Source organism: Thalassophryne amazonica, chromosome 5 (assembly GCF_902500255.1).
Source record: "Thalassophryne amazonica chromosome 5, fThaAma1.1, whole genome shotgun sequence".
Taxonomy (NCBI): domain Eukaryota; kingdom Metazoa; phylum Chordata; class Actinopteri; order Batrachoidiformes; family Batrachoididae; genus Thalassophryne; species Thalassophryne amazonica.
In genome coordinates, this window is record NC_047107.1 from 51,674,831 (window position 1) to 51,698,094 (window position 23,264).

The 23,264-nt window shown below is 39.4% G+C and overlaps 1 protein-coding gene across 1 annotated transcript in view; it reads right to left on the minus strand.

Moving 5' to 3' along the window:
* Positions 1–23,264, minus strand: part of morc2 (MORC family CW-type zinc finger 2) — a 71,175-nt gene that overhangs the window by 19,220 nt on the left and 28,691 nt on the right. The window contains exons 10-16 of the mRNA XM_034169562.1: positions 21,637–21,762; positions 21,472–21,551; positions 21,245–21,327; positions 18,975–19,060; positions 9,621–9,761; positions 9,070–9,230; positions 4,538–4,641 (exon numbers count right to left, since the gene is read on the minus strand). Coding sequence (XP_034025453.1) covers positions 4,538–4,641; positions 9,070–9,230; positions 9,621–9,761; positions 18,975–19,060; positions 21,245–21,327; positions 21,472–21,551; positions 21,637–21,762 — 781 coding nt within the window. The remainder of the gene's footprint in view (positions 1–4,537; positions 4,642–9,069; positions 9,231–9,620; positions 9,762–18,974; positions 19,061–21,244; positions 21,328–21,471; positions 21,552–21,636; positions 21,763–23,264) is intronic.

The following is a 23,264-nucleotide window of genomic DNA, read 5'->3' on the forward strand; positions in this document are numbered from 1 at the left end:
CACGAGAGATGTCAATTGAAACAAAGGAGAGGATTATCAAACTCTTAAAAGAGGGTAAATCATCACGCAATTTTGCAAAAGATGTTGGTTGTTCACAGTCAGCTGTGTCTAAACTCTGGACCAAATACAAACAACATAGGAAGGTTGTTAAAGGCAAACATACTGGTAGGCCAAGGAAGACATCAAAGCGTCAAGACAGAAAACTTAAAGCAATATGTCTCAAAAATCGAAAAATGCACAACAAAACAAATGAGGAATGAATGGGAGGAACTGGAGTCAACGTCTGTGACCGAACTGTAAGAAACCGCCTAAAGGAAATGAGATTTACATACAGAAAAGCTAAACAAAAGCCATCATTAACACCTAAACAGAAAAAAAAAACAAGGTTACAATGGGCTAAGGAAAAGCAATCGTGGACTGTGGATGACTGGATGAAAGTCATATTCAGTGATGAATCTCGAATCTGCATTGGGCAAGGTGATGATGCTGGAACTTTTGTTTGGTGCCGTTCCAATGAGATTTATAAAGATGACTGCCTGAAGAGAACATGTAAATTTCCACAGTCATTGATGATATGGGGCTGCATGTCAGGTAAAGGCACTGGGGAGATGGCTGTCATTACATCATCAATAAATGCACAAGTTTACGTTGATATTCTGGACAATTGAAAGGATGTTTGGGGATGATTAAATCATTTTTCAAGATGATAATGCATCTTGCCATAGAGCAAAAACTGTGAAAACATTCCTTGCAAAAAGACACATAGGGTCAATGTCAACGAGCAGATCTGATTTGATGCAGGTGTTAGTTTGGGGGATGAAAATTTATAGGGTGATTCCATAATTTTTTTCCTCTGCTTGGTCTAAAAAAGTAACCGTTACTGACTGTCACAATCTTTTTTTCTTGATTTCTTATAGTGTTTCTTAAAGCCAGAAAGTTGCCATTTGAAATGACTTTAGTTGTGTGTCATGTCTGTGATCCGTTTTTTTCTACAAAATTAAACAACTGAATGAACATCATCCGAGGCCAGTGATTCCATAATTTTTGCCAGGGGTTGTAGTAGGAGAAACATGCCCATATCATGATGCTTGCACCACCATGCTTCACTGTCTTCACTGTGAACTGAGGTTTGAATTCAGAGTTTGGGGGTCGTCTCACAAGCTGTCTGCGGCCCTTGGACCCAAAAAGAACAATTTTACTCTCATCAGTCCACAAAATATTCCTCCATTTCGCTTTAGGCCAGTTGATGTGTTCTTTGGCAAATTGTAACCTCTTCTGCACGTCTTTTATTTAACAGAGGGACTTTGCGGGGGATTCTTGCAAATAAATTAGCTTCACACAGGCGTCTTCTAACTGTTACAGCATTTACAGGTAACTCCAGACTGTCTTTGATCATCCTGGAGCTGATCAATGGGTGAGCCTTTGCCATTCTGGTTATTCTTCTATCCATTTTATGGTTGTTTTCCGTTTTCTTCCATAAGTCTGGTTTTTTTGTCCATTTTAAAGCATTGGAGATCATTGCAGATGAACACCCTACAATTTTTTGCACCTGCGTATAGGTTTTCCCCTCTCCAATCAACTTTTTAATCAAACTACACTGTTCTTCTGAACAATGTCTTGAACGTCCCATTTTCCTCAGGCTTTCAAAGAGAAAAGCATGTTCAACAGGTGCTGGCTTCATCCTTAAATAGGGGACACCTGATTCACACCTGTTTGTTTCACAAAACTGTCAAAATCACTGACTGAATGCCACACTACTATTATTGTGAACACCCCCTTTTCTACTTTGTTTTACTAATAGCCCAATTTCATAGCCTTATGAGTGTGCATATCATGAATGCTTGGTCTTGTTGGATTTGTGAGAATCTACTGAATCTACTGGTACCTTGTTTCCCATGTAACAATAAGAAATATACTCAAAACCTGGAATAATCTTTTTAGTCACATAGCACTACTGTTATTCTGAACACTACTGTACCTAGAGATCTGATGGCATAAAGGCTACAGAAACAGTCACACGACCAGAAAGTAACAGGTTTAATTACCCAACCAGGAAAAGTGAAAGAACGATCCTAGCCCTTCATGGAAGAACATAAGCGAGAATGCTTTTTGTGGAATATAATTCGGCTTTCAATACTATTGCTCTCTCCCTATTAGGGACAAAGGGCTGTGACCTACGATTCAGCTTTGGCTTGTGCAGCTAGATGCTTTTCTAAGTAATGACAGGGTTCGATATCTAGGTTTGTCCAATTGCCCGGGACAAGAAACAAAGCTGTTTGGACAACTAGGGTACTATATAATGTTGCCCGAATTGGACAACAAACTGTAAAGCAGCCGAATTCTTTATCTTACCACAAAAGTCAACTAGGGAATTACGAACACTTGTTGTGATAAACCAGGAACTGCATGTGCATTATGGGAAATGCCCATTCATGGTCCTGGTCTCAGGAAACACAGGAAAAACAAAAAAATGAAACACGCCCTAAAAGATGTTCTTCGAGGGCCCAGCCAGGCTTAAAGTGGTAGCAGTGACTGATAAAAAAAAACTAAAACTACAAAGACGCTCAAATGACCTGCAATTCATGGAAGGAAAATGTGCGCAACATTGGTTTGGATGCTGATAATTGGATAAAGAAGTGGAGGTTGCTGAAAGACAAATTAGTCCATAACCCCCCCCCCCCCCCCCCCCCCCCAAAAAAAAAACAACAAAAAAAAAGGAACCAGGAACAGTGCAGGCAGAAAGAAAGTCTCTGCCTTGTTCCTCACGTTCTGCCCCATACTATTCCTGCAGTATGACACCCACCAACATGATGGAGAACTTTGAAATGGTTACACCCACATTGACGTCACTGCGTGGCCACGGAGTTACGGAGTTGTAGAAGCATAAATCAGGTTTAAGAGACCGAAAAAGTCAAATGACTGGCAACAAAGGCTGTCAAACAAAAACATTAAAGTAAAACGTCCCAATATAAATCAAGTGTAGAGCTGCAGCTATCAATTATTTTAGTAATCGAGTATTCTGTCGCATATTCTGGCAATTAATCGAGTAATCAGATAAGAAGTACTTTTGCGTTTGTAAACAACATCAATAGTCCAGGGCTGTCCATAAGCAATGGCACAATGGCACTGCGCCAAAGTGTTGGCATTTTGCTGAAATGGCGATGGGATGTGTCTTTGTTTTGTTTTCTCCAATTTGTAAAATGTAACCATTTTTAAGTTTTTTTTGTTTGTCTGTTTTTTTTTTATAAAGGTTGATGGACTGGGCCCCTGCGTGATTTTCTTTTATCCCTCTTTTGCTGTAATTCAGCAGATGCATTTCAGCTGGAGGTTGAACATGCAAACCTCGCAGTCAGGTTTTTTAATTATTATTTTCTTTAAGTTACCGTGTTTGTGAAGTGTTGTGTGTTGCCCAAAAACAAAAATCAAAAAGTCAAACACTCAGTGTGAGTCTGAGGGAAACACAGAAGAAAGAGTGGACTTCTGCTGTTTGTCAATGTAGCCGGGGACAGAGCTGTGACTCGCCCGGTCTGACAGCCCCTCACACTGGGCAGAGATAGAGAGAGCAGCCGGACACTGAGTCAATAGTCCCTCCCCACGTAGAGCAGACCGTGTGTTTTTTAAAAACAGACAAACACACTGCTTCGCTTTAAATGCACAGTAAGTCTATTTCAGATGGTCAGCGTGGACCATCTTTCTCTTAAAGGCTTTATTTTACTCTGTGTCACGTTGGAAAGCGGTAGATATCGTTGCTAATTTGATTAGCTGTTATGCTCGTCTTCTTCTGTTTTTTCTTTTCTGCGGACATTGCAGCGCCATACACAGGCCTGGCATATGTACTACAATGTTAAACGAAGCTTCGAGGCACAGAATTTGCCTCGAACATTTTCTGTAATCGAATTATTCAAGTTCAATTCAGTCATTATTATTCATTATTATATAGTCAAAATTATTCGAGTTTAACGGGTCAATACGGCAATATCTTATTCCAGCTTTGAGTCTCACTTATTTGAACTTCGCTCTGACCTCCCGGTGTTGTGCGCTGCTGTTTACAGACCCCCTAAGTATAACAAAGATTTTATCAGTGATTTTGCCGATTTTCTGTCACAAATAATGCCAAACTATGATCGGATTTTAATAGTTGGTGATTTGAATATTCATGTACGCTGTCCTCTGAAGCCGCTGGCCAATGATTTTTTTTAGATTTGATTGATTCTTTTAATTTTGTGCAGTCTGTGTCTAGTCCGACACAGGAACATGGGCACATTCTTGATCTAGTTTTAACTTATGGTTTTACTGTTTCTAATTTAGAGGTTTATGATGCTGCATTCTCAGACCATATGCCTATTGTTTTTGACATGCCTCCTTTTTGTCATATGGTGAAATCTTGTGCTCCTACTCAGCGCTGTCGTGTTCTTAATTCTTCCACTGCTGCTCAGTTCTCCACTGCTTTTAGTGCTGTGATCAGCTCTTCTGAGTGTCTCGGCTTTAATTTAGATGTTGACTCCTTCACCTCTGAATTCAACTTGATCTGTCACACTGTCTTAGATACTGCAGCTCCATTGAAACTTAGATCTTCCAAACGTCGATCTGAGCCTTGGATGAATGATGCTACGTGCACTGTCAGGCGCGAGTGTAGGAGAGCTGAGCGAAAGTGGAAGAAGGACAGATCTCAGTTGTCCTTCCAGATACTGCGTGACTGTTGGCGTTTTTATCAGAAAACTATGAAGGCTGCTAAATTTAAGTACTTTTCTGATGTTATTGCTTCGAACTGCCATAATCCTCGTGTTCTTTTTAAGACTATAAATTCTGTTTTAAGTGCACCACAATTGGATTGTCTGGAGAGCTCCACTGAATTGTGTGAGAATTTTATGAGTTTTTTTCATTAGTTCTCCTGCTTATGACCCTTCTATCTCTGTGACATGCTCAGCTGTTTTTGACCAGTTTGAGTCTGTCAGTTTGCCGTTTTTGAGAGATATTATTGATCATATGAAGCCTGCTGGTTCTCCAAATGACCCCTTGCCACCTCGTCTTTTTAAAGAGGCTTTTTCCATGTTGGCACCATTTGTATTGAATATTATTAATGGGAGTTTAAGAAATCTGGCTTAGATTATTCTGAACTTTCTAATTTTAGGCCAATTTCCAAACTTCCTTTTCTCTCTAAAACTTTGGAGAAAATTGTATACTGCCAGTTGAGTTCTTTTCTAAATAATCATGACACCCTGGAGTTGTTTCAGTCTGGTTTTAAATCCCGTCACAGTACTGAGTCGGCACTGCTAAGGGTTTTTAATGACATTTGTGTAGCTACTGATTCTGGTCACTGTGTTGTTTTGGTCCTGTTGGATCTAACAGCGGCCTTCGATACAGTGGACCATCAGATCCTCTTGTCTCGCCTGGAAAACTGGGTGGGCATTAAGGGTGTTGTTTTAGACTGGTTTAAATCCTACCTATCAGAGAGAAGTTTTTGTGTCCGTATTGGAGCTGTTGAATCTTGTGCAGCGCCCCTTACATGCAGGGTGCCTCAAGGCTCCATACTTGGTCCACTTCTTTTTTCTTTGTATCTACTCCCAATGGGATCAATTTTTAGGAGACATGATATCTCTTTTTATTTTTATGCTGATGATTGTCAAATTTATTTGCCACTGAAGCAGCAAAATGCATACTCTGCGAACCATCTCCTAGAGTGCATTGGTGACATTAAGGCGTGGTTGTCCATAAATCTTCTACACCTGAATGATAAAAAGACTGAGGTGTTGCTGTTTGGACCTAGTGACACTTCCAAAATCAATGTTGATCTGGGTCCCATGAGTCAGTATCTGACACAGACAGCAACAAACCTGGGTGTAAAACTGGACAGTGATCTTAAATTCGATGCTCAGATTAGGTCAGTAGTCAAGTCTAGTTTCTATCAACTTAGACAACTGGCCAAGGTGAAGCGATTTCTTTCACAGCATCATTTTGAGATTTTAATCCATGCTTTTATCACTAATCGCCTGGACTATTGCAATGCACTTTATATTGTCTACAGATGGTGCAAAATGCTGCTGCTCGACTTTTAGCTGGTGTTAGAAGGTGCGAGCACATTACACTGGTTTTGGCCTCACTTCATTGGCTCCCCGTTCATTTTAGAATTGATTTTAAAATTCTTTTATTTGTTTTTAAATGTCTTCATGGCCTTGCCCCGCTATATCTGTCTGACCTGCTCTATTTATACGTCCCTTCACGCTCACTCAGGTCAGCTGATTTGTCACTGTTGGTTATCCCAAGGTCAAAGAGGAAGCGTAGAGGTGACCGAGCTTTTTCAGTTGTTGCCCCAAAACTGTGGAATGATCTTCCTTTGCACATTAGGCAGGCTGATTCTCTCTGCTTTTAAATCTTCTCTTAAAACACATTTGTTCTCGTTGTCTTTTAATGCAGTTTGACATGTTTTTTTTTCCTGCTTTTAACTGTGGTTTATTTATTTATTTATTTATTTTAACTTGCCTGTTCTTGTTGTGTACAGCGCTTTGGTTGTTGGTATGCATTTTAAAGTGCTTCATAAATAAATTGAGACTGAGTTACTCGACTAATTGTTTCAGCCCTAATCAAGTGAAAATAATAACTTTGCCAGAATTTTCATTAACAATACAGAGAAGCAGTTATTTTACAGATTTATCTTATGATCACACATCTTCAATAAAGCCATGGCACTAAACATTCAGCAACCTTAAAATTATAATGAAAAAATGTTTTGTTAATAGGGACACAAACCTTCATTTAATAAGATCCACATTTAATCACATTAACAGTAGCATACGTACAGATCAACTGTGATCCATAACACCACTAAACCACAAACATCTGTGATTTTGCAGAAATATCACATCCCCGGTACTGCAAAGCAGGTAGCTGAGTGGATAAGGAGCTGTCCAGCCAATATGTAGACTTGCATTCAAATCCACCTCATACGGCCTGTTTGTGTCCTTAGACAAGACACTCAATCTACAATGTAGAAGCCCACCCACTTGTAAATGGGTTCCAGCATTGCATGGGGAAGTAACCATCTAGCGAACATCCCGCCCAGTGGGAGTTGTAGACTTTCACCCATTTGATGCTACAGAATCCGAAGATAAGCACCTGTAGCAACGGGCCTCAGGGATTATATACGACTTACTTCTTAAAAACCAGACATGAGTGGAAGGTCTACTCCACTGTTGATCACTAACAAACTGCAAATGACTGATTGCACCACTTCACAGAGAACAGTCTGGAAGGAAAAAGACTGGTGGGTGACTGTGAGGGGGAGGGTAGTGCCCCCCCGACACACACACACACACACACACACACACACACACACACACACACACACACACACACACACACACACACACACACACACACACACACACACACACACACACACACACACACACACACACACACACACACACACACACACACACACACACACACACAGGGAGAGCGATTCTGGTGAATTAACAGATGAAAAGATGATTTTGTGTGGATAAAAAATGCTCTCATTTATACCTTTAATTCTTTAAAATCTTGGCCACGAATGACCATTCAAAATAAACTATCAAAATTTATTGTGACCAGACATTCCAAATCAATGTTTGTCAATAATGAAGCTAAATACCCAGAATAGTCAGTCCAATGTACATGTAAATTCTGGTATAATCCATTCAAGACAACACTACAAATTAGCCCCCCCCCCCCCCCCCCCCCCCCAAACCAAGTATGTTGATTTTCACTCAGTCCAACGTAAAATCCAAGTTTACACTACAGTACTGAAAGAAATAACAAAAAAAAAAAAAATCACGTGCCGACAGTTCTAGCTAGTTTGTGTGGTATTTTACTCTTATTCAGTAATTTATGTTGAATCCTGGTGAAACATGGGCCCCACCCATGTCCCTTGTTGATGTGTTAAAACTTTTTTTTTCAATTTTCTTAGTTCATTTGTATTTTTCTTACCCTCTTAGTTCATTTTTAAAAAAATAAGTACTAATTTACATCAGGAGCAGATATTCGATCTTACATCAGGGTTGCAGGTTGTCAGCAGTATTACTTTGTCCAGCCACATCCATGCAAACTTTTCTTTGTAATCTTTACTGATTTCTCAGACAAACTTGCCATCTTCGTCTTTTATCTTTTCCAGCGCATTTTCCTCACAAAAAAAAAACAAAAAAACAAAAACAAACTTTCAAACTTTTTTTGCTTGCCACCATTATGCATCCAATAACACGCAGTTCTCGCATGCATGATCTCGCACGACAGATGTTTTTCAGGAAAAGCAATGTTTTTACCGCTTACGGCCCTGTCATTAACTACCCAGCCTTTGGTTTGTTAACTGGCTTTATTAACACAAACAAACTGTGGGATGAGGTGCTTAGCTATTTAGCATAGCAGCTCTTCTTGTACCTACTACTTGCAAGCCTCGTGCACACCAAGCTGTTCAGTAACAGCATCGCCCGGTGGCTTATGTGAGAACTGTCACAAACACATCACACCTTTTTTTTTTTTCCACCAGATTTGAAATGATAGCAACAGGTGACTAAATTAATCCCAAAAGTCGGAAAACTGCCGATCGGCAGGTGATTTTCATCCCTGACTTTAGCAACACTACAGAATACCGTCTGTTTAGGGAGTACCTCAGAAGTACTTGAATCCATAAAATGTGTCATTTGTCTTGTAGTGCTAACAGGAACAGTGCTATGAGCATGTGGCTGAACACAGGTGTGATGTCACAATGTGTAATAAGGTCTCTACTGAAGCTGGTAGAAAAGCAGTCAGTAACTACATCCATAACTAGCACTAGTCCTGATTGGATTAGGATTAAGCCTATAGTTTGTAGTTCCAGTTATTGTTTCCACAGAAAGGAAAATAAATAAATAAGTCACCTTAGACTGTATCGTACATGGGCCAAACATTTGGCTCATGTATGTGGTATGTGGATACATACATATGTGGGGGAAAGATATGGGGTAAAGATGAGAAGGGGGAGGAGTGGATGCTGACACCAGATACACAAAATGTGTGGGCATGCCTAAAAAATAATCTTGCAGTACAGTTAACACTCACCAATATTAGTGTCTTTCCAGTATTGAGCTAGATGATCTCCCATGGATTTCAGTAAATGTCGATACTCCTTAGCATCTGCAAAGTCTTGCTTGTTGTGTGTAGGCTCTAAAACTAAATAAGGGACATCCACAACTCCAACCACACCTCCACAGGCCCTAAAACACAACACATTCCCTTTTAACATTTTGATTAGTCTCACTGAGTTTTAACAACTCTCTGTGGACCCAAGATCTTTACCACTTCTTTCTTTTGACAAACTAGTAACTATGAACTCTGGAACTGATAAGTTTGTAGTTTCTATCCAGCATGTTGGACATTTCTTTTTTGTACTTTGTCCATTTATATCACTGGTTGTATAGCCATAGAAGATGTTCACCCCAATGAGTACGGTCTGCTTGAGGCTTCTTTCTACAATCCAACAACGCCCTGTGTAGGTTTTCTTTCCCACTTGAGTTAAGTCGGGCCCTTACCCTTGTTAAGCACCTTCAGGAAACTTATGCTGTGCTTTAGCACTATATAAACAGACAGAACTGAATTTTACTCACATGCCTCCCTCCAGCTGGGGTCCTGTCTTCTCATACATCTTAATGAGACGAGAGCAATTGTAGACAAACATCCCATCCAGTTCCCTCTGCTCAATGTTCACTCCAAATATAAAATTCAGCTCTTTAGGCTCCTTTAACGCTCTGTAAAGAGAAACATGGGGGAAATGAATTACAAAAAACAACAACAACAAAACAAAAGCAAAAACAGAAGCATGATTGCCCACCATGCTTAAATTACTTGCATTAAAACTTAGTTAAAATGTTTATCCATCCATACTTCACTGGGCAGCTCAGTCTCGTTTGAGGGCGGGCACTAAAGGGGTAAAATATGACATAATTTCTCTACTTCCGGGGAAAAAAGCACGGCATTTTCTTTGAGTTTTTGGGCAAATTACAGGCAAACAAAGTGAAAATGCAAAGAAAAAGCGAAGATGTGGTGGGAAAGTGGACATGTGCTGCAGTTTGTTTATGACCCGGAGCACAAACATGTCAAGGCGGTTTTTGCAGGCATGAGAACATAGCTACTCTGGTTAGCTGTGTAGGCTAACACTTACCGACACGCTGTGGTGGGCACAGCTAACCAAAAAGTTAGCTTCGATAACAGATAATCCGCTAACTGAAAAGTTATCTTATATAAAGCTAAACCGATAAACCACCCAAAAATTTATCGGACACTACAGCTAACCAATAACTTCCAGTATTGTCTCCGGTACACTTGCAACTACTAACAAGCTGATTTTGAGTTTTAACACCACGATCGCTTTTGGTAGCATCAAAGGCGACCACAGACCCAAACAATGAGTCAGCACTTCTGTCTTTGAGCATCCTGCCCACTGCTGGAAGCTCCTGTTTACTACATAGCTTGCAGCAGAGAAGCAGTTGAGAGGAGCAGCAAAGCTCAACTCTCTACTCTATAGCAGTGTCACCGCGAGGCGGAGATCTTGGAAAATAAAGCAGTGCTGACTTGTGGTTTTGATTTATAAATAAAAATTAATACCGATAGAATAACTCCATTAATGTCAATTCTGTCATTTGTACAAATTTAAAATATAACGTATATCTTTTAATTTTAAGTAATGCACCAATTCTGAAGTTTTGTAACAAATACAGAACGATCCCAAAGGGATTAAGGTAAAATGTGCCTCCGCTAACACTGATTGGTTGACTCAGTCATTCTATGTAAAAACCAACACGTTAATGTGAGGTGTGTCGTGTGTTGGTGTTTACATATAAATGTGCTTTTGTAAAATATGCCATTTATTTCTTTTTTATTTGTTAAAAAAAGGCATTTGAAAAACAAAGCCAAGTTGTAATTAGACAACCGTCTGATATAACAGGTGTGAAAATAAATAGAACACTGCCATCTACTGTTGCCCAGACGCTCAGTACATAAGGCGAACACTGCCATGAACACTACTGGCCAGTAGATGGCAGTAGAGACCGTGAAAACTTGCCAAAACAAAATTCCAGATAATCCGTGTCTGCTACATTTAAGATGCGTGGAATTTATGTGACAGTGTATGACATAAGCAGGACTCTAAAGCGCAAACAGGAATCGACTGCAATGATTCCAACTGAAAATAATGGAGAAGCAACCTGGGCTTCTTCTGGCATTTTTACATAAAACAAACACAATAACAACATCTAGAAACCCAGAGAATATATTCACGAGAGTTTTAGGCACAATATACAAAGAGTTTAATGCTGTTGTCCGTGTGGAGCCTGATCAGAGCATCTCAAATGCATTTATTCTGTCGTGAACGTACTGATTACCCATAATGCACCTGGACACAGCATGTCCACACTAAAACCTTCAAAATTAGTGCATTACTTTAAAACTAAACATATATCTGATATTTTCACTTTATAAAACTTCAGATGTGACGTTAATTTAAATAGCTTGTCAGAAATTAGTTTGGTTAAAATTTTAACCATAAGTTAAAACTGTATGCCTCTGGATGACTTGGGTGATATTGCCAGCATATCAGTATGGGGTCAAAACAAATGTGACCAGTTCTCCTTTGCCTGCAGAGGATAGAACTACACATCTACTACAATACATTTAACAGGTAGGTGCTCAACTGAATTTAGACTTAGTAAATGTTTGTAACTGTTAAGCTTTGTTCACCACGTCTACAAAAAATATGTTAGCAGTCTAAAAATTATCGGACCAAAACATAGTCGAAGATAATTGGTCCAATGATGGTTTTCAAAGTTATCCGAAATGCTAATCCGATAATGAAAACATTAGCTTTGATAATTAGCTTTTAGCGGATCAGCACAACTATGCCCACCACTGCAGACACGACGTCTCCCCTTTGCCTCCTCTTCTCCACTGGGAACTGACCCCCCCTCCCCCGCCCCACTTTTCGCTACTGCTTCGGTGATTGGAGCCGAATACAAAACAGCACACCATTTATCCATGTGAAGTTATATACTACACAACAGGACCGGCTGTCCCCATAAGTGGTCAAATCCCACAATATCATGCAGGGTTCAAACAAGACTGTGGTGCCCTATTACCCGTGTGCAGAAAGAGCAACTCAGCTAGGTTTTTATATAAATAAAACAAATAGTTGTTTTTACATGAAATATAACTTTTGAAAACTTATTTCCTACATTACCAAGTTAATTTCACACCCCCGTTGAAATCATTTTACACGGTTATTTGGCGGCCATCTTATCCGTGAACCTTTTGACAAATGTATATAAAACATCAACTTCTAAAGTTGGTGGCGTTTTCTGTCTGAACTCCAAAGTGCAGATATTATCTGGGGACAGCCATTCAACACAAATGCAGGTTCGGTAGACTTTCATTTTTAGGTTCACATTTCAGAAGAAATAAATGAATTTATGTTTCCAAAGTTTCTGATTAGAATAATCAGTCGCTCTTTGCTTTAACTGGCTGGCTCACTCTTTCTTCTTTTTGCCTCAGACACAGCAAACTGAGGGTCAGCCATGTATCCTGCTCTAAGGGTTTGGCCACGTCTCCTGCACAGTTCATGAAACGAGAGCAACACAGTCTGTGGAAATCAGATAAAACGTCTGTGACTTACAGATACAAATAAGTATGTGTCTACAATCATAACGTGCAGGCGTACTATGTATGGTGCGTGAAATCCTGTGCACCAAACTATCACCTTCATCGGCACACCCCCTTTTTGAGGAACGATGTTTAAAGGTCCACCCTAATTTACATAATTTTTTTTTAATGATGACTAAACACACTTGAAATAAAATAATTAAAATTAATTTGTATAAAGCACAATCGTTTAGTGGTTAGCACTGTTGCCTCACTGCAAGAAGGTCATGGGATCAATTCGCACCTGTGGCCTTTCTGTCTGGAGTTTACATGTTCTCCCCATGTTTGCATGGGTTTCCTCCAGGTGCTCTGGTTTCCTCCCACATTTAAAGACATGCAGGTTAGGTGAATTGGAAACTTTAGAATTGTCCAGATCTCCCTTGCAAAAGAGAGCTCGATCTCAACGTGACTAACCTGGTTAAATTAAATTCAATTAAAAATGATTTTCACAATTTTTTTTTCTGGTCCCTTTCACGTCTTACCTATGACGACATCAGTGTGTGCTGGTAGTGGAATTGAAGTTTATGTTGAAATGTGCTCATTTTGAAACACTTGTGCAAGAAAACAGGTAGTGTTCGGGGACAATGTTTGGCTTTGTGTAGGGCAAGACTGAATTCTGCCATGACAGTTTTTATGCTGCCAATGTGAGAAACCAGCTCAACGTAGACTGGACATCCTTTAGCAAGCTACAAACAAGGACACGACAAAACAAACAAGCATCAGCAAGTTCTCTGTCTGATGTCCCCTCAAAGTTTTGAGAATGTACACAATTCACTTTCCTACTGACAGAGCTCTCAAGTTGAGATACACTTAAGGAGTTATTTTCCACCAAATCTTGTCTTGTAGGTCATTTTGGCGCAAATGTCATGCATTAGCATGAGAACATGACAGCATATTGAGTCTCACGTCGAGTGCGTGAGACCTGACAGGACTGTTTTAAAGCATGAGTCTCACTCTTGAGACTTGAGAGCTCTGTACTGACCCCCCAGACATCATCAACACAGTTAAAGCTACACGGCTCCAACACCCATAGTCACAATACCTGGCTTTGGTCTGTGTTTGATAGCCAAACAAGAGCGAGGCTCAGAGTTTGAGCATGCGCAATCTGGCTGCTTGTCTTATTCCATTTAGTGTAAAATTGGCATGCTGAGTAATAATGGTTGAACGTTTTGTTAAAAATATATTCATTATCATTATTCTTATTAGTAGTAGTAATAGTAAAGGGACATTATCACCAAACATAGCATTTCTTCATATTGGTAGCAAATAGAAAACTTGATACTGTGGGGAAAACAATGCTTTGCTCTCTTTATTATAAAATTTAATAATAATTACTGTCAAAATAACCAATTATAGAAGCAGCCACTACTCCTCGAGCAAATGTTTGGTTCTCAGGATCTCTTGTATGAATGTGACGTCGTCCCGTTTTTGGATTTGCCACTGCCATTATTTACTGTTTGTGTAACAAAGGACAAATACCTGCTTACTGATTCTCAATTGAAGGGAAAAAAACCTCTCTATTGTACTGCGTATGGGTTGGTATTGGCAATCTGAACCATCTTTAACACTGTCCATTCCAGCGAGTTATCGAGCTGACCGGATCAATGAATGCACCTGGCAGTCTGGAAATGTCGAGTTCTTCCCATCGTATATAGTCAACTCTGAGCCACTGTAGATTTACAGATCAGCTGTACTTCTGGTTGCGCTGTAACTGGTTCAGCCAGCTTTAAGAATGCAAACGAAAGTGGATAAACTACGGTAAAATAAATAAATAAGTGTGTGTGTGTATGTGTGTATATATATATATATATATATATATATATATATATATAGCAATTCAAACGCATGCTACTGATTTTACTCCTTGTGAGGTGGCACACAGTAATAGATATGGTCACGAGGCTTCATATACACTCTTGCTGCCCAGTTCTTAGTTCTGCGAGTTACATATGACATTTAACATTCATTTGCCATCATCGCATTTATATTTTGTGATTTTTTTGATTTGTTCCAGTTGAGACTGCAAATACAGAAATTCACTGCAGAAGAAGTAGTACACCACTGCTTCGGGCTTTATACAGCATTGTAACTTAATGCATATTTGAAGGAAAGAAAAATTTTTTTAAAGCTTTAGCCGCAGGTGCACTGCCTGTTATTATTGCTGTGTCACCACTGTGCTATGAAACAGCGAGACTGGCATGCACTTTGATGTTTGATGTTCTCTGTGAATAAAATAGGCTTATTGCATATTTAATACTAAGCAACGTGTTTATGTAATTTTAAAACATTCACTGTGCTTTTGTCTGGATGTAGCACTGCATGCTTACTCCAATGAGACCATGAAGTGAGAGGAAACACGGACAGATTTAGTGAATCAGATTTTATTCTGCTAAATCAGCCAATTAAAAAAACGACTGCAGCCCCAGTATCACTGAAACATGTAGGTTTTTGGCCAGATTCTGTTCTAAATGTGCCTGAAAATTAACATGCCACATCCGGTAAGTTAGCAGCATGGTGCACAAGTCCGACACATTCCCTCGTTAATGTCAAGTGGGCAGGCGTTACTGTCAGGCCCTGCTTTGCAACAGAGCAAGAGCCAGAGGGAGACACTTCTGTGTGCACTGTGTAGTATTTGCTACCATTAAAAATTAAATAAATAAAAACTGGAAGATGTTCAGATCAGAATTGTTTTCCTTCATGGACATCTTCATATTGTGTGCTGCCATTGTGTGAAGTGTCACTCATTCCCACAAGGACCTCTTATAGTTCAACAATGTGTATTATTTTACAAAGTGCAAGACGATACTACAGTGCATCCAGAAAGTTTTTGCAGTGCTTCACTTTTTCCACATTTATGTTACAGCCTTATTCCAAAATGAACAAAATTAATATTTTTCCTCAAACTTCTACACACAATACTCTTTAAATGACAATGTGAAAAAAAGTTTTTGGAGATTTTTGCAAATTTATTAAAAATAATAATAAAAAAAAAAAAACTAAGAAATCACATGTACATAAGTATTCACAGCCTTTGCCATGATGCTCAAAATTGAGCTCAGGTGGATCCTGTTTCCATTGATCATCCTTGATGTGTTTTTGCAGCTTAACTGGAGTCCACCTTGGGTAAATCCACTTGATTAGACATGATTAGCAAAGACACACACCTGTCAACATATAAGGTCTCACGGTTGACAGTGCATGTCAGAGCACAAACCAAACATGAAGTCAAAGGAACTGTCTGTAGACCTCCGAGAAAGGATTGTGTTGAGGCACAAATCTGGGGAAGGGTACAGAAACATTTCTGCTGCTTTGAAGGTCCCAATAAGCACAGTGGATTCCATCATCCATAAATGGAAGACGCTCGGATCCACCAGGACTCTTGCTAGAGTTGACCACCCGTTCTAAACTGAGCGATCGCTGGAGAAGGGCCTTAGTCAGGGAGGTGGCCAAGAACCAGATGGTTACTCTGTCAGAGCTCCAGCATTTCTCTGTGGAGAGAGGAGAACTTTCCAGAAGTACAACCATCTCTGCAGCAATCCACCAGTCAGGACTGTATGGTAGAGTGGCCAGACGGAAGCCACATTAAGGCACATGGCAAACCGCCTGAAGTTGGCCAAAAGACACCCGAAGGACTCTCAGATGATGAGAAACCGGGCACCATCCCTACAGTAAAACATGGTGGTGGCAACATCATGCTTTTTGGATGTTTTTCAGCGGCAGAAACTGGGAGACTAGTCAAGATTCAAGGAAAGATGAATGCAGCAATGTACAGGGACATCCTGGATGAAAACCTGCTCCAGAGCGCTCTGGACCTCAGACTGAGGCAACAATTCATCTTTCAACAGGAAAATGACCATAAGCACACACCCAAGATATCAAAGGAGTGGCTTCAGAACATCTCTGTGAATGTCTTTGATTGGCCCAGCCAGAGCCCTGTCCTGAATCCAAATCAACATCTCTGGAGAGACCTGAAAATGACTGTGCACCGACGCTCCCCATCCAACCTGATGGAGCTTAAGAGGTGGTGCAAAGAGGAATGGGCAAAACTGCCCAAAGATAGGTGCACCAAGCTTGTGGCATCATATTCAAGAAGACTTGAGCCTGTAACTGCTGCCAAAGATGCATCAACAAAGTATTGGGCGAAGGGTGTGAATTTGCAAAAACTTTCATGTTGTCATATGGGGTGTTGCGAGTAGAATTTTGAAGAAAAAAAATGAATTTACTCCATTTTGGAATAAGGTTAAAATTTAACAAAATATGGAAAAAGTGAAGCGCTGTGAATATTTTCCGGATGCACCATACGTCCCATGTGTTCAACATTAAAATTGACAGGTGATTTTGATTAGCCGAGTTAACAACAGACTTGTTTAAAACCAGCGAGCTTGACTAATTGTTGTTCTATTGCAACTCCAGTGGTAGGGACCCCAAAACTGGGGATTTTTTCATCCCTCCCCATCTCTCGCTTTCCCAACCAGGTGTGCCCAGCCAATCAAGAGCTAAAGACAAGCCATTGCTCTGTTGCTATAAATCTGCAATAATACCGGACTGGGGTCTCCTTAAACAATGAGAACTTCAAATAAAACACCAGTATAATGGAACACAAAGCCAAATGTACAAACACAAGCCTCCAGCTCATAAAGGCAAAATCATGAATAGACTATGTTTTCTATGAGTGCATCAAAAAATAAATAAATAAATAAAAAAATTTGAATATCGTGGAAAAAGTTCAATATTTGTCAGTTATTTCAGAAAGCAAACATTTTTACATATTATAGAGTCATTACATAAAACTTCAAATGTTTCAAGCATTTTTTTTTAAATCATAGCCTAAAGCTAAAAAACATAAAAAAGGGGTCAACGCATCTCAAAATAGAATATTTCTTAAGGGCAATAATAAAACATAAATAAATAAAGGATTTTTAATACAGAAATGTCAAACTTCTTAAAAGTGTATTCAGAAATGTATTTAATACTTGGTTGAGGCTCCTTTTGAATAAATTAATCACTATGGGGTGGCATGGTGGTCATCAGCCTGTGGCACTTCCGAGGCGTTATGAAAACCCAGGTTGCTTTGATAGTGGCCTTCAGCTCCTCTGTACTGTTCGATCTGGTGTCTCATCTTCCTCTTGACAATACTCTATAGATTCTCTACAGGGTTCAGATCAGGAAAGTTGTCTGACCAATTAAGTACAGTAATAACATGGTCAGCAAACCAGTTATCAGTATGTTTGGCACTATGGGTAGGTGCCAAGTCCAGCTGGAAAAGGAAATCAGCATCTACATAAAACTTCTCAGCAGATGGAAGCGTGAAGTGCTCTAGAATCTCCTGCTTGATGACTGTGTTGACTTTGGACTTGATAAAACACAATGGACCAACACTGGCAGATGACATAGCATCCCAAATCATCACTGACTGTGGAAACTTCACAATGGACTTCAAGCAACTTGAATTATCTGTCTCAACTCTTCCTCCAGACTCTGAGACCTTGATTTCCAAATTAAACAAAAATTTACTTTCACCTGAAAAGAGGACTTTGGGCCACTAAGCAACAGTCTAATGCTTTTTCCTCTTAGCCAATGTAAGACTCTTCTGACACCGTTTCTGGTTCAGGAATACCTTTAAACTAATAATCCAACACTTGTAGCCCATTTCCTGGACATATCTTTGCATGGTAGACAGCACTAGACTACAGCCTCAGTCCACATCTTTTGAAACTCCCCCAAGTTCTTGAATTTCATCTCAGGGCTGCAGCCATTCCTGTTGCTTCTGCATCTTCTCCCACCACACCTTTCTCTTCCAGTCAACTTTCCATGAATATGATTACATACAGCACTCTGAACAGCCAGCTCTTTCAGGAATGACATTCTGAGGGTGTCAGTGGGTTTTTTCAGGAAAAATGTCATGTGAGTAGTTTTCCCCATGACATGGTTTATACTGAACTAGACTGAAAGATTCATGGTATACACTGTATAAACAGTGAGCGAGTCGAAGTTTAAATGAAATATTCAAATATTTGAAATGCTCCCTCTTTTTTGTGGCGGGGGGGCATTTCAATAGGCCATAATTGTTGAAACTAAAATGCTTGAAACATTTCAGTTTACACACGACGGAGTGTAGAAGATATAAAATTTCACTTTCTGAAATAATTGATAAAAAAATACTGAATTTTTTTCAGGCTATTCTAATTTTTGGAGATACATATGTATTAAATAGTGCATTGTTATTGTTGCCAAATAAGCAAAATCCCTTTGTACAATATTGTTCAACATACTTCTGTTTGGCTTCCAAGATCCTTTTTTTCAAGTCAGCGTCTCCTCGAAGCATCACTGCTGCATCCTGGACTTTTCTCAGAATTGCCTAGAAGGTGAGAAGGAGACATCAACATTTAACCTAAAGGAGTTTTCTTCTTCCAATTCACATAAAAAAAAGTTTTCTGAAAAACACTGATTTTGTCCCCAGTTTTACTCAACCACTGATGACAATTTCAACTCTGTACGAAAGTGGCCAAAAATTTTACTCATGTTCTAAAAGTAAACCCATGGTCTGGCAGGTTTTCCTACTGCCATGATTCCTGTAATCATCAATAAATGTTGTTGTTGTAGTTGTACCTGCAAACGGTCTAAAGAGCCACAGCTTGGCATTATAGTGGTATCAAAACAACAGAAATTCAACTGTGCCAAGTGCTAGGTTTTCATCACCGCCACAGTTGCGTGTCATGTGCTAGATATACAACCCCTGGCAAAAATTATGGAATCACCGGCCTCGGAGGATGTTCATTCAGTTGTTTAATTTTGTAGAAAAAAAAAGCAGATCACAGACATGACACAAAACTAAAGTCATTTCAAATGGCAACTTTCTGGCTTTAAGAAACACTATAAGAAATCAAGAAAAAAGATTGTGGCAGTCAGTAACGGTTACTTTTTTAGACCAAGCAGAGGAAAAAAATATGGAATCACTCAATTCTGAGGAAAAAATTATGGAATCACCCTGTAAAGTTTCATCCCCAAAACTAACACCTGCATCATATCAGATCTGCTCGTTAGTCTGCATCTAAAAAGGAGTGAACACACCTTGGAGAGCTGTTGCACCAAGTGGACTGACATGAATCATGGCTCCAACACGAGAGATGTCAATTGAAACAAAGGAGAGGATTATCAAACTCTTAAAAGAGAGTAAATCATCACGCAATGTTGCAAAAGATGTTGGTTGTTCACAGTCAGCTGTGTCTAAACTCTGGACCAAATACAAACAACATGGGAAGGTTGTTAAAGACAAACATACTGGTAGACCAAGGAAGACATCAAGCGTCAAGACAGAAAACTTAAAGCAATATGTCTCAAAAATCGAAAAATGTACAACAAAACAAATGAGGAACGAATGGGAGGAAACTGGAGTCAACGTCTGTGACCGAACTGTAAGAAACCGCCTAAAGGAAATGGGATTTACATACAGAAAAGCTAAACGAAAGGCATCATTAACACCTAAACAGAAAAAAACAAGGTTACAATGGGCTATGGAAAAGCAAATGTGGACTGTGGATGACTGGATGAAAGTCATATTCAGTGATGAATCTTCGAATCTGCATTGGGCAAGGTGATGATGCTGGAACTTTTGTTTGGTGCCTTTCCAATGAGATTTATAAAGATGACTGCCTGAAGAGAACATGTAAATTTCCACAGTCATTGATGATATGGGGCTGCATGTCAGGTAAAGGCACTGGGGAGATGGCTGTCATTACATCATCAATAAATGCACAAGTTTATGTTGATATTTTGGACAATTGAAAGGATGTTTGGGGATGATGAAATCATTTTTCAAGATGATAATGCATCTTGCCATAGAACAAAAACTGCAAAAACATTCCTTGCAAAAAGACACATAGGGTCAATGTCATGGCATAGGGTCAATGTCAATGAGTAGATCTGATTTGATGCAGGTGTTAATTTGGGGGATGAAAATTTACAGGGTGATTCCATAATTTTTTCCTCAGATTGAGTGATTCCATATTTTTTTTCCTCTGCTTGGTCTAAAAAAGTAACCGTTACTGACTGCCACAATCTTTTTTTCTTAATTTCTTATAGTATTTCTTAAAGCCAGAAAGTTGCCATTTGAAATGACTTTAGTTTTGTGTCATGTCTGTGATCTGCTTTTTTTCTACAAAATTAAACAACTGAATGAAAATCCTCTGAGGCCGGTGATTCCATAATTTTTGCCAGGGGTTGTATTATCACTAGAATGACATTTGACTTTTATTGGTACAGGAATGTTCATCTTCCATCTTAAAACTCTTTATTAGCTGGCTTGGCTAATGACTTTAAAATTTGTAGTTTTATGTCTATTCATGAATACTTTATTTCAATAATAATATAAAATTTGAGCCAATCTTTTTTCTTTTCCTCCAATAGATTTACATTTTTTTTTCAGCTGGATCACCAAAATCACAAAATTGACAGGTATCAGGTTTAATTTTAAAATCCTGTTTATAAGAAAACAATCATATTTGCAATTGACAAACTTGAGAACATATCCTGTTTGGATTACCCGTGAATCTTTTGACACGTCATCTACTAATTTGGCCTCCATAGCCACACGCTTACTCTCTGCCTCACGGGCTTTCTCCTCCGCTGAAAAAAAAAGAAAAAAAAAATGAATAAAATAAATAAATTAAATTAAAAAATAAATGACAAATCCTTCCACTCAACTGATAACAGGTCCAGAGACATAAATACAAAGGGAGATTTAATACAACCAATTTAAAACTGACTCACCAATTTTAGCAAGATGATCTGCTTTCTTCACTTCTTGCTCCGCACGTGTTTTAAAACGTGTCGATGTATATTTGTAAACCCTGTTAGTGAAAAATAATGCAGGTGAAATGCTCGAATAGTGTAGTTGGAGTAATGGTAAATTGTTTGTCTACATGATAAAGTTACCTGGGTTTATAAAGACAGCAGGACAATCTCTTCGTTCTGACTTTGTGTCCCTGGATAAAGATCCTCATGCGTGGGTCAATGTATAACACTGCTGTGTATGCCCTGAATGATCTCCTTTCTGGCTTCCTGTTGGACGGGGGTGGGGCGGGGGGAGATGTTAAGCCACTGTCATTCATAGGATTTCTTCTAAGTGTAATCATCAGTAAACCTGTTATGAAATCAAATCAAATCAATTTTATTTATATAGCGCCAAATCACAACAAACAGTTGCCCCAAGGCGCTTTATATTGTAAGGCAAGGCCATACAATAATTACGGAAAAACCCCAACGGTCAAAACGACCCCCTGTTAGCAAGCACTTAGCAACAGTGGGAAGGAAAAACTCCCTTTTAACAGGAAGAAACCTCCAGCAGAACCAGGCTCAGGGAGGGGCAGTCTTCTGCTGGGACTGGTTGGGGCTGAGGGAGAGAACCAGGAAAAAGACATGCTGTGGAGGGGAGCAGAGATCAATCACTAATGATTAAATGCAGAGTGGTGCATACAGAGCAAAAAGAGAAAGGAAACACTCAGTGCATCATGGGAACCCCCCAGCAGTCTAAGTCTATAGCAGCATAACTAAGGGATGGTTCAGGGTCACCTGATCCAGCCCTAACTATAAGCTTTAGCAAAAAGGAAAGTTTTAAGCCTAATCTTAAAAGTAAAGAGGGTGTCTGTCTCCCTGATCTGAATTGGGAGCTGGTTCCACAGGAGAGGAGCCTGAAAGCTGAAGGCTCTGCCTCCCATTCTACTCTTACAAACCCTAGGAACTACAAGTAAGCCTGCAGTCTGAGAGCGAAGCGCTCTATTGGGGTGATATGGTACTACGAGGTCCAAACTAAAGTCATTTCAAATGGCAACTTTCTGGCTTTAAGAAACACTATAAGAAATCAAGAAAAAAAGATTGTGGCAGTCAGTAACGGTTACTTTTTTAGACCAAGCAGAGGAAAAAATATGGAATCACTCAATTCTGAGGAAAAATTATGGAATCACCCTGTAAATTTTCATCCCCCAAATTAACACCTGCATCAAATCAGATCTGCTCATTGACATTGACCCTATGCCATGACATTGACCCTATGTGTCTTTTTGCAAGGAATCCTTTCAACTGTCCAAAATATCAACATAAACCTGTGTATTTATTGATGATGTAATGACAGCCATCTCCCCAGTTTTTTCTGTTTAGGTGTTAATGATGGCTTTTGTTTAGCTTTTCTGTATGTAAATCCCATTTCCTTTAGGCGGTTTCTTACAGTTCGGTCACAGACGTTGACTCCAGTTTCCTCCCATTCGTTCCTCATTTGTTTTGTTGTACATTTTTCGATTTTTGAGACATACTGCTTTAAGTTTTCTGTCTTGACGCTTTGATGTCTTCCTTGGTCTACCAGTATGTTTGCCTTTAACAACCTTCCCATGTTTGTATTTGGTCCAGAGTTTAGACACAGCTGACTGTGAACAACCAACATCTTTTGCAACATTCCGTGATGATTTACTCTCTTTTAAGAGTTTGATAATCCTCTCCTTTGTTTCAATTGACATCTCTCGTGTTGGAGCCATGATTCATGTCAGTCCACTTAGTGCAACAGCTCTCCA